General features: G+C 39.7%; 1 protein-coding gene across 3 annotated transcripts in view; it reads right to left on the bottom strand.

The window, feature by feature from the left end:
• LOC150085670 (cGMP-specific 3',5'-cyclic phosphodiesterase-like) overlaps window positions 1-13288 on the bottom strand; it is a 575777-nt gene that overhangs the window by 274760 nt on the left and 287729 nt on the right. For all 3 annotated transcript variants that reach the window (XM_090374174.1, XM_090374175.1, XM_090374176.1), the window contains exon 7: window positions 2253-2314. In XM_090374174.1, the coding sequence (XP_090230300.1) occupies window positions 2253-2314 (62 nt within the window). The remainder of the gene's footprint in view (window positions 1-2252; window positions 2315-13288) is intronic.

Genomic DNA, 13288 nt, shown 5'->3' with positions numbered 1-13288 from the left:
AGTATTCTCCATGACCATTTCCATGTGATGTGTTTGTACACACTGGTTTCCAAGACTATTCACACCTGAGCAACAGCAAGTTCACATGGAAGTGGGAAGCATTCAAAGAACTTATCTTGGAAGCTACTAGGCTTTACATACCAACTAAGAAATATTGTTCAAGGTTTAGGCCTAAATCGATGTCAGATGAACTAATGAGGCATATGGCAGAGAAGAAAAATGCATGGGATACATGCAAATTAACACGTGACACAGAAGCCTATGATAGATACAAGTTGATCTGTAACCAAGTTACAAAGCAGGTTAGACGGGCGAAGGCAGATTACGAGAAATCCTTGGCAAGGGATGTGAAGAAAAACAGCAAAGAGTTCTTTACTTATGTAAACTCTAAAAGGAAGGGGATGAATCAGATTGGTTCACTTGATATTGATGGGTCAACTGTTGATGATCCTGCTCAGGTAGCTAACAAACTAAATGAATATATTTCATCAACATTCACACATGAGGAGTTATTCAGCGAGGGGAATGCCAGAGGTGTATTCAACTCTGGCAGTAAGCTAGGGAATCTTGTAATAACTGAGAGTAAAGTGGAGGAGAAATTGTTGAAGATAAACACAAGAAAGGAAACACAAGAAAGGCACCTGGGGTGGATGGGATCTATCCAGTTATATTAAAGGAGGCAGCAAAGGAAGTAAGAAAGCCCTTAGCCATAATTATGAGAGCCCCCTTGGACTCAGGAGAGGTACCCATGGACTGGAGATGTGCAAATGTGACCCCAATTCACAAAGGAGGATCAAAGGCTGACACAAGTAATTATAGACCTGTGAGTTTAACTTCTGTTCCCAGAAAATTAATGGAGGCACTGGTTAAAGAAGCACTGCAAGTTCATCTAGACAAGACTTCAGTTATAGCTCGGACACAGCATGGTTTTGTTAAGGGGAAGTCTTGCCTGACCAATTTGATTGGATACCATGATGCAGTCACAAAAGAACTGGATGCAGGGAATAACTTTGATATTATATACTTGGATCTTAGAAAGGCTTTTGATACTGTTGCACATGGAAGACTGCTGCACAAATTGGAGCATTGTGGCATTGGAGGCAAATTGCTGCTATGGATAAAGGGGTGGTTGAGGGGGAAAAGACAGGGAGTGGTAATCAATGGACACTGCTCATCGTGGACTAATGTTATTAGTGGAGTCCCTCAGGATTCAGTATTGGGTCCTTTATTGTTTTCTGTATTTATAAATGATATTGATGATGGTATATCAAGCTTAATGTCCAAGTTTGCAGACGATACGAAGGTTGGCAAAGGACACTTTTGAGGACACTACTGACGCTATGCTGCTGCAACAGGATCTGGAAAGGTTGAGCAGATGGGCTGAAAGGTGGCAAATGAAGTTTAACATTGACAAATGTAAAGTACTACATATGGGAAACAGCAACCCCAGAGCAACGTATCAACTCTGTGGTACTACACTGACAGTGGTAGAGAATGAAAGGGACCTGGGGGTGGTTGTGCAGGCAGATATGAAGTTCTCTGAGCAGTGCAGACGGGCTGCAAGAGTAGCTCATGGTGTATTGTCAATGATATATAGGAATTTTTCTAGCAGGGATAAGGAGCTGATTATTCCCTTGTATAAGGCAATGGTCAGGCCACACCTAGAGTACTGTATACAGGCCTGGAGGCCTCATGTCAAGAAGGATGTAGAGCTGCTGGAACGAGTACAGAGAAGGGCAATAAGATTAGTGAATGGAACAAAGGGGTGCTCTTACGAAGAAAGGCTTAAATTTTGCGAATTACAGTGTCTGGAGACTAGGCACCAGCGAGGTGATCTGATAGAGGTGTACAAAGCCTTGAATGGTTTGAGCATGCTCAATGCTGATGGGATTCTTCCTCTTGCTCAGAATAATCACCTGAGAGGGCATAAATTCAAATTGAGGAAAGACAGATGTAGGATAGATGTGCGGAAATTTGCCTTTAGCCAGCGGGTGGTTGGTAGGTGGAACAGACTTCCATCCCTTGTCATGGAAGTTGATAGCCTAAATAAATTTAAGGCTCAGCTGGACAGGTATTTCGAACAAACAGAGGGGTGAAGTGGAAGTGGTTATTTTTTATTTATTTATTTTACTTTATTTTTTTTTTTTTGGCTGATGCTGCATAAGCTTGCTTTCTTGCATCAAATGCCTCTACTAATGCTAATGCTAATATTTCTTTAGTATTTTACAGTGAAAGATAAAAAAAAATTTTACTTCACTCTCCGGATTTCATCTTCTTCTCTGTGCAGTTCAAAGATAGTAGTGAATGTAACATCCTGCAACACAGAAATATTACAGTTAAACAACAAATAAAAAAGAGGAAAGCAGAGTTACAACTAGTAAAAGAAAGATATTAACTAATACAGATTACAGTTATTAAATTTATATTAAATTGCTTTAACTGTAATCTAGGTTAAAAAGAAGTGCTGCAAAATATAAAACCACTTCTGTATGCAAAACAGAAATAGCTCACTTTTCTCCCATTTCTCCTACATCCTGCCAAGTGTTAAAAATATCAAATATTAGGTTATTACTGCCCTACGCAACTGTGTGCAAAGCATCCCTTGCACACGCCACGGGCTAGTCCTGGCTACAAACTTAACCTACTATATATCAAAAGTTGCAGCAATGACTGCATAAAGAGAATGTAATATACTAATGAACTACTGTTATTTTTTGTTTTGTTTTTTTTGTTCAAAATAATCTTTACACACACACACTGATACATAACTGCCAACATTTCTGAAGGTAAGCATACAAATCTGGTAAATATGATGCATGAAATTAAATACTTGGTTTCCTACTAAAAATTGTTATATATAAATTCTGTGTACAATGTGATATATTACTATGTGCATGAGGAACCACTTTCTTAATTCCTGCAACTTAGGTTGCTGGCATTCAAATTATCTGATGACACCCAGAAAGTAATGTGACAGCATTTCGCAAAATTGCACTGATATCAGAATTATAAATGTTCCACACTGAGGAAGAACAGTCTGACGGGGAAAGACCTTTAGATGCTTCCCTTCCATTGCAAAAATGTATCTGGAGGTGTAATGGAAGGTATATGTCACACACCCTCTGCTTTACTTTTACTTTTCTTTCAAAAAAAATAGCATACAACCTCACCTTTTGATTAATTACAGTTTTTGGGTTACTATATATAAAATTACTTTTACATATAGTATTCTGGCTGCAATTTACAAACCACAGTTATATATACATCTGTATGCTATCTCCGTAGCCAAGTGGTCAGGAGCGGGAGTGCAGTAGCACACACTCTTTGAGTAGACCAGGGTTCAAGCCACTGACTGCTGAATACAATCGATCTGCCAACCCGCACTGGACCAGCGTGGCAGATTATGGTCCATTTCCCTCAGCATGAATTGTTGAGGAGGCTTCCATCCTGCAGTGGGTTGATAATGGCTGCAATTTACTTTTTTTTTTTACTTTTATGCTATCTACAGAATGCCATCAAGTACTCTCTCTCTAAAATGTTATCTAACCAATGGTTAAAGTAATTAGGTGGTAAATTAGTGGATTCGAATCGTCTTTCTTGGATTTTACCAAAGCTAGAGAATAATTATAAATGGCACAGCTCCTCATGGCCTTGTGTATTAATAGCATTAGCATTAGTATGGCAAATTGAGGTATATAAGGCCTTGAATGGTTTCAGCAAGCTCAATGCTGATGGGATTATTCCTCTTGTTCAGATTACTCACCTGATGGGACATAAATTTAAATTGAGAAAAGACAATTGTAGAATAGATGTACAGAAATTTGCCTTTAGCCAGTGGGTGGTTGATGGTTGGAACAAACTTCCATCTGTTGTAGTGGAGGTCAACAACTTAAATAAGTTCGAAGCAGAATGGACAAACATTTGGAATGAATGGATGGGCGAAATGGGAAGGGTTTTTTTTTGGCTGATGCTTGCTTTCTCTATATAAGCTTGCTTTCTTGCATCATATGACTCTACTAATGCTAATGCTAAATGATGCAAAGAAGCAAACTTATACAGAATAACCCAAAAAATAAAAATAAAAAAAATGACAGTCTCATTTTATCTATTAATTCCCTCCAATAGTTTGTGTAGTTCTTCCATAAATTTATTTAAGCTTTCAACTTACACAACAACAACAACAGATGAAAGTTTGTTCTAGCAATCAACAACCTGCTGGTTAAAGGCAAACTTTCGCACATCTATTCTGCAACTCTCCCATCCTTAATTTGAATTTGTGCTCTTCATGTGTGTAGCCTGAACAAGAGGAAGAATCCCATCAGCATTGAGCTTCTTCAAACCATTCAAAGCCTTAAACACCTCAATCAGATCACATCACAGGTGCCTACTCCAGACAATGCAATTTGTAGAACTGAAGTCTTTCTTGGTAAGAACACCGTTTGTTCCCCTCACCAATCTCACTGTCCTTCTCTGTATTTGTTCCAGCAGTTCTACATCCTTTCTAAATTAAGGCCTCCAGACTTGTATGCAGACCTCAAGATGTGGCCTGACCATTGCCTTATACAATGGGATAATCACCTCCTTATCCCTGCTAGCAAAATCCCTGTATATCATTGACAAAACCCCATGAACTGTGTGGTAGTACCACACAGTTGGTGCATTACTCTGGGGTTAATGCTACCCAGTATTTTGCAGTAGTCAATGTTAAACTTCAGTTGCCATTTCTTAACCCAGCTATCTAACCTTTCTAGATCCTTTTGCAGTAGCATACTGTCATTCCTGCTATTAACCACCTTGCCAACCTCTGTCGTGCAAAACTGGACATTAAATCCTGATATGCCTTCATCAATATATCATTTATAAATACAGAAAACAACAATGGGCCAAACACCACACCCTGAGGCCTCCACTAATAACATTAGTGCAAGAAGAGCATTGTCCATTGATTACCATTCTCTGTCTTTTCCTGCTTAGCCATCCCTTTATCCATAGCAGTAAATTGGCCACAAGACTATCTCAAGGATAAACAGGTCTCAGTCTAGATCAGATCAGATCAGTGGATCGCTAGACGAAAGACAAAAGGATGTCTCTCAGTTCAGTGCTTGGTCCCTGTTTCTGGATGAATTCCTGGGAATGGATATTGGCCAAACTAACAGAGTCACTTTTGCTGATGACCTTGTCTTGCTTGTCAAAGCCAACCTGGACTGTTTTAGAACAGTGTGCCAATTTTTCAATCGATACCCTCCAGCATACACAAACTAACAATATCCAGCAGTAAATACTATATCAATTCTGTTAAAAGGTAACATGGACAGATGTCCACAGATTAAAATAGCAGGTTTAGATATTTCATTTCTAATAACAGAAATGAAATATCTAGGTATAATAAGCTAACTTTCTATACCTATCTTGTGCACTTGACCCAAAAAAAAAAAAAAATCAGAAATTATGCTGGAATGATTACTAGGATTAGCCATGATGACTGGGGTTTAAAAGGGAAGGCACTTGCTCTTATTTATAAGGCAATCTTCCTCCCAGTTATTACCTTGGTGCAGGAGTATGGTACTACAGACACTTTAGATAAGAATAAAAGAAAATTAGATTCCATACAGAGAGTTAACTCTTACCATCACACAAAGGGGCATGCTGCACTGTCAATCACCTGTTCTGCAGGTCCTGGCAGGGATACTGCCATTAAACTTAGAAATAATACACTCAAAAAGCTAATCCCAACTAACATCTTAGGGATTACCATAAAGTTTGAGGTTGATAACAAACAAGAAACAAAAAGAATATCAGCCACACTCTACCCTACTCTACCAGCAATGGCAAAGTAGGTGGAAATAAACACCTAAAGGGAAGTCACTAGGAAGCAATGCACTATGACTACCCAGACTGTGACACCCCCCCCAACTATTTAGACTAGTACGCTTACCAGATTGTAACGTAGTAGTAGTAGTAGTAGTGGCATGTGATGCAAGAAAGCAAGTGTATGAGCTTATGCAGCATCAGCCAAAAAAAAAAAAAAAAAAAACACCATTCACTCCAAATGCCTGTCCAGTTCCTCCTTAAATTTATTCAACCTATCAACTTCCACAACGACAGATGGAAGTTTGTTCCAGCAATTAACCACCCGCTGGCTAAAGGCAAATTTCCGCACATCTAGTCTACATCTGTCCTTTCTTAATTTGAATTTATACCCCCTTAGGTTCGTAATCTGAACAAGTGGAAGGATCCCATCAGAATTCAGTGTGCTCAACCCATTCAAGGCCTTATACACCTCAATCAGATCACCGCGCAAGTGCCTAGTCTCCAGCCACTGCAATTTGCAGAACTTAAGCCTCTCTTGGTAAGAGGATCCCTTCATTCCCCTCACCAATCTTGTTGCCCTTCTCTGTACACGCTCAAGTAAATCTACATCCTTCTTAAAATGAGGCCTCGAGACCTGTATGCAGTACTCAAGGCGTGGCCTGACCATTGCCTTATACAGAGGGATAATCTCCTTTTCCCTGCTAGCAAAATTCCTATATATCATTGACAAAACCCCATGACCTGCCCTGACAGCCTGTCTGCATTGCTCAGAAAACTTCATATCTGCCTGCACAATTACTCCCAGGTCTTTTTCATTTTCTACCACCTTAAGTGTAGTACCGCACAGTTGGTACGTTTCTCTGGGGTTACTTCTACCCATATGCAGTACTTTCATTTGTCAAGGTTAAACTTCAGTTGCCACTTCTTAGCCCATCTGCCCAAATTATCTAGATCCTGTTGCAGTAGCACACTGCCATTACTGTCATTAACAACCCTGCCAACCTTTGTATCATCTGCAAACTTCGACACTAAGCCTGATATACCTTCATCAATATCATTGATAAATATACAAAACAACAGAGGACCCAACACCAAACCCTGTGAGACTCCATTAATAACATTAGTCCACGAAGAACAGCACCCATTGATTACCACCCTCTGTCTTCTCCCACTTAACCATCCTTTTATCCATTGTAGCAACTTACCCTTAATACCATTCTGCTCCAATTTGTACAATAGTCTTCCATGCACAACAGTGTCAAAAGCTTTCCTGAAATCCAAAAATATGATATCAAAATTATTTTTTTGCATCCCGTTCCTTTGTAACCACATCATAATACCCTATCAAATTTGTCAGACAAGACTTTCCCTTAACAAACCCATGCTGTGTCTGAATTATTGCTGCAGTCTTGTCTAGATGATCCTGCAATGCATCTTTAACCAGTGACTCCATTATTTTACCCAGAACAGAAGTTAACTAACTGGTCTGTAATTACTCGTGTCACCCTTCGATCCCCCTTTGAGAACTGGGGATAGATTTGCACATCTCCAGTTCGTGGGAACCTCCCCTGAGTCCAATGATGCTCTCATAATTATGGCTAAGGGTTTGCTTAGTTGCTTTGCCGTCTCCTTTAATATAACTGGATAGATCTCATCCACCCCGGGTGCCTTTCTTATGTTTAACTTCAACAATTTCTCCTCCACTTTGCTCTCAGTTATTACAAAATCATCAAGTATCCTGCTACAATTTGATAACCTTCTGCCATTTTCAAACCTTAATAATTTCTCATGTGTGAATGTAGATGCAAAATGCTCATTCAGTTTATTTGCTATCTGAGCAGGATCATCAACAGTCGAACCATCAATGTCAAGTGGACCAATCAGATTCATTCCCTTCCTTTTAGAGTTTATATAAGTAAAGAAATCCTTGCTGTTTTTCTTAGCATCTTTTGCCAACGATTTCTCGTAATCTGCCTTCGCCTGCCTAACCTCCTTTGTGACCTGATTACAGACTAGCTTATATCTGCCATAGGCTTCTGAGTCGTTTGATAATTTATATGCATCCCATGCATTTTTCTTCTCTGTTACGAGTCTCATTAATTCATTAGATAACCATTTTGGCCTAAGCCTTGAACAATATTTCTTAATAGGTATGAAACTTTTAGTAGCTTCCACGATTAATTCCTTGACTGCTTCCCACTTAGAATTTACTGTTGGTAACATTGTCAGTTGAATCCATTGTACAGAATTCAAAAACTGTCGGAGACCACTGTACTCACCCTTACGGAAGCAAAAACCCTTTCCTTTACACCTGATGGTAATTAAATCTTTAAGTAAATCCCACATCAGTACACTGTGATCACTGCCACCTAGTGGTTCCTTTATCTGCAAATTCTTAACGAATGATCACTGCTGATAACCAGATCAAGATTATTACTCTCTCTGGTTGCCTCTCGAACATGCTGCTGCAGAAAACAATCATTGTAGGTGGTAGATGACTTTCATCAACCGGTGAAATACCACCACTTTGCTTATTGGAGGCTTGAAGTGGTGAAACCCATGTTTAGTCTCTAGAGCAAAGTTTCCGGCATCCCCCTTCCCCCATACTTCTCCTTCAACCCATGCACGGTACTAAGTACTATAGGTTTTGATACCTTTCGTGTTTGGGGTTTTCATAAAAAATAAAAATAAAAAATCCAATAAATCCACAAAAGTCTGACTAGTGTGTGAGTGACCAACCCACAAGTTCCAGTCAATATCTGGGAAGTTAAAATCCCCCATTATAAGACATTCCGATTTACTAGCCCACTCTATTTCTCTGTACAGTTGTTCATTATACTCATTCGAGTCATTAGGCCTATAACACACTCCTACTCTTATTTTTGCTTTCGCAGTGCTTATGTCACACCAAACTGACTTAACAGTGCACTGTTCATCTATACAAACTGGATGCACTTCTTTTGATTTTATGTTTTTCTTAATTAACAGCATAACACCTCCTCCCTTTCTATTCTGTCTGTCCTTTCTATACACATTGTACTCCCCAAATTCCAGTTCTGCATTCCTTATAGCTGTGTGACACCACGTCTCTGCTATCCCAACAATATCCACCTTTGATGTCTTGACCAACACTTCAAATTCATCAAATTTATTTACTATACTTCCAGCATTGGTATACATGCTCCTATTCCTATTCACCCTAACACATCCCATATACCCACCTATTTCAGGATGACTGCCATCCGTCCCTGAATCCCCCAACACCCCTCGCTCCAGGTCGCTACTTATTCTAATAGAAGTTGTGCAAGAATCACCTTCACCTCTGCCTATGGCTACTGTTAATCTATTAGTCCTTGTATCCCCCCAAGCTATCAGTTTTCCGACCCACCTAACACTGCCTCGATAGAATCAGCAAATATTCTTGCACCCTTTCTATTTAAGTGTATCCCATCCCTGTAGAAGCAGTCTCTCCTGTTAACAAGTACAGTCCAGGCTGAAAAAAATACTATCCCCTGAGCCTTGCACAATCTTTCCAGGGCCGAATTGATCGACAAGGCTCTCATCATATACTCACTTCTATCGTGTCTGGGCAGAATTGCGGACACTTTCAAAATCAACCCTAATTCTCTGCTTTTGTTCAACAGTGACCTGTACTTGTTAAGTAATTCTGTCTCCTACTCTTAATATCATTAGTGCCAACGTGTACAACTATATCACCTTTTGTGCCCTTAAAAGATGATATCTACTCTACAACGTCATCAACCTTTGCCCCTAGCAGACATACCATGGTCCTGTTCCACCTATCCTTTTTACAAAGCATGTTTCCCGTTTCCCTGACAATAGAGTCACCAACAACTACTAGTTCCTGTGGGAGCAGCGCATTCTGCCTTGGGGGTTGCCGCTGTGTTGCGTGATGACCAAGTGCAAGCTCTGGCATTGATGTGGGCAGCTGAGAGCCTGATGGGCCCCTCAATTTAGTTCCTTCGAGGGCATCCACCCTGTCCTTCAAGCTCTCATATAGGCCCATAACAACGCTGAGTTGTCGCCTGATTTCCTTACACTCCTTACATCGTGCACACACAAAGACATCCCCCATGGCAATATCATGTTCTGTTCCAGAGAGTTCGGCAAACATTTCACAAGTTGCACATATTTTTTTAGGCTGTGATGCGTTGGAGAATCGCCCCCCTCAGTTCTCCCCCGAGTCACAGCACTCCTGCCACTTTGTGCCCGTTGCTTTGCTGCTCTAGTTTTGGGCATAATACTTTAAACGTGTACTGATGGAGACTAACCCAAGTGAGACTGACCTGTTTGGAATGCATTTCCCACCCAGTGAGAATGTATAAGTTAGATACTGACATTTGTTAAAAGTAATATCTATGTTTATGTGTATTATTAATGTATAATTGTGTATATTTTAAGGAATGAATGGTTCAAGTTGATGAATATGACAATGTTTATATGTATCATAGTGTGCATTTTTTTCCCTCCATTATGTGTATGTATTGTATGAATGACAATTGTGTAATGACAATCTTTAGAGTGCTCTATCACACCTGGATTGCTGGATGTGATGGAGTGTTCTTGACTGGGTGTTCCATTCTTGGAGTATGTAGAATAGTCTATGCTTTTTGTAGCTCTCTATCACGTTATGTTATGTTGTTATGTTATTTGGTTTTTAGGAGCATTAGCAACTAAGGCCATATTGCTCCAAGGATATATATGCAGTGGTCATTCCCGGACCTTTCCGCATCCTCCATATTTGGTGGTCACGGGCTCGAACTCCGGTCTAATCAAGAAGCGTGTGCTACGCACTGCCGCTCCTGCCCATCTGGCTATGGAGGCGCCGCTCTCTATCACATCCATGCATGCTGTCAAATGTGATGGAGAGCTCCTGCTTGGGCATTTTGTGCTTTGGTGTATGTAAAAACTATGAATGGTAGTCTATGCTGGCTTGCAGCTCTCAATCACATCTGCATTGTCGAACGTGATTGAAAGCTTGTATCAGTATGATTTAAAACATATTTCTTTTGTAACACTTTTCCAGATATAAAAATATATATGTGTTTATAATTATTTTATATGTCTAACCATAAAAATATGTTATGTCTACTATTACTATTCTGAATATACAAATTACATATACAGTGACTTCTTAATTTACATGAGGGTTGCATTCCAGAAAGTCTCGTGTCGCGCAATTTAAATTCATGCGTAGTGTAAATAATCATAATGTGGTAATGGGCCTACGAGAGTAATTCTTGCATCTAGCTAAGCTACCCCATTGGTGCATACTCGTTTTCTTTGATTGGAAGACTAAGGAAAATAATGAGCAATCAAAGAGATTCATTCATCTTTAACCAACATATAGAGATTCATTCACTATAACCAACATAGACAGTACAGCACAAACAACAATTGAGAGAGAGAGAGAGAGATTAGGGTGGAGGGTAGCCTTAGGCAGATTGATGAGAGGGACTGTCATGATCAGATTCCGTTCCCTTATATTCGGACCAGATAGGTGGAGGATGAGGGTGTTATGCTGACCCGGAAGGTGGAGGGTTCACTTGACTGCTCCCTTGAATGCTTGAAAAAGGAATGCAGAGTTAGTTGCTTTGCACATTGCCTCTTCTCATGCAACAACTCATAGTAGCATAGTAGCAACCATTTACGTTGCACTTTAGAGCCGAATTCAAGATTAGGGTCTTCTAACAGATTTAGGTCTTCATCTACAAGATTTAATGCTTTCACTATTCCTTTCACTGTCAGGCTCCATTCTTCTTTAACTTCTGAGCTTTCGCTCACTGCTACCGCCTCCTCTTGAATGAGATGCTGCTCCAGTGCAAACAGATCTTCATTTGACAATTCTTGATGATGCGAACCAATTAAATCATCCACATAAGTTGCCTCCACTTCAGTGAACCTTATCTTTTTTAGTGAGTTTCATGCATTTGTTTTTAATTTATGCATAATCTTCATTGGTATCAAAGTCTTTTAAGGAGTTGCTAAGATCTGGATATAACTTTGCCACAAACCCTGAATACAGTTACGTGGAACTTCACAGCATGCAGCATCAGTGAATTTTAAAGTGTCTTTTATATAGAAACCTTGCCAATTATTGCTGCACACTCATCTGTTTGTGATCATTCTTGTCAATTAGGTCAACCAGAATGTGCTTTAAATATAGAGTCTTAAAAGATTTAATCACACGTTGGTCTACAGGCTGGAGTATAGAGGTTGTATTTTCCAGGGGGGGGGGAAAAACTTGATATTGAAACAGACATCAACAATACTGGGTGGATGGTGGCATTATCAAGAATAAGTAAGGTTCTGAGCAGAATTCCTTCTGCCTTGCAATACTCTTCCAATTCTGGTCGTAACTGAGATCCAAGATAACCTCTGAAAATAACAGCAGTGATCCACACTTTAGAGTTTAAGTAACAGTACATGGACACATACGACTTGTCACAACCTTTAAGGGCACAAGGTTTTGACAGTAGTCAGTGCATGCAGGTTTCAGTTTATGATCCTCCTGATATATTTCCACCTTAAAACCAGGCATAGTCTTTACAGCAATGGAAATAATAATAATATTATTATTATTATTATTAATAGCCATATGGTGCAAGGAAGCCTGAGGCTTATGCTGCACTAGGGAAAAAAAAAAAGTTCCCGAGTTACCCTGAAAGAGAGAGAGAGAGAGAGAGAGAGAGAGAGAGAGAGAGAGAGAGAGAGAGAGAGAGAGAGAGAGAGAGTCAAAAGTAGAAGGGGAATCACCAAGTAAGAGAAGAATAATGATATCCAGCTCAGGACCCTGGGCGTGTGCCAAGCCCATACTCACCAGATGTGAGCCCACGGGTGCGATCAGGCACCCGGGTGCAATCAGGCATTTTTTCCCAATTCAACTGTGTTGTCAAGGTTGAATATCTGTTGGTGTATGTACTCTCTATTTGTAGTGCTTAAGCACTTCCAGTTTCTTTTCAAGGGGAATCGATTTCCTTGAGCACTTACCATCATCCACTAGAATAATGAGGACACTTACTAGCCATAAGGGTAATAATAAAAACAAAATAAGTAAAAATAAGCACAAAATAAAAACAAATTATACACTTCCAATAGACAACTGGACAGGCATTTGGAAGGAATTGTGTGATTTTTTTTTTTTTGGCTGATGCTGCATAAGCTCATACACTTGCTTTCTTGCATCAAATGCCACTGCTACTACTACAACCAATCAACAATCTTCAAGAAAAACAAAATGAGAAAATGGCAGGCTATCGCACTGGCCTCTGTGATGCTTTCTATAAAAATGATTGCCACGTGTTATTTTCAATTCACGTAATTTAAACACATGTAAACAAAGAAGTCACTGTATAAATGGACACATGAGTGTGAATACATGAGCACAAGTAGGTCTAAATGTGATAATGCGTATATGTTTTTGGGTGCATGAATGTCTGTTGTGCTAATGGATATA

Source organism: Mastigoproctus giganteus, chromosome 5 (assembly GCF_048544385.1).
Source record: "Mastigoproctus giganteus isolate SK-2022 chromosome 5, ASM4854438v1, whole genome shotgun sequence".
Classification (NCBI taxonomy): Eukaryota; Metazoa; Arthropoda; class Arachnida; order Uropygi; family Thelyphonidae; genus Mastigoproctus; species Mastigoproctus giganteus.
Note: the sequence above shows the minus strand (reverse complement) of the source record. Positions and strands in the feature narration are given on the sequence as shown.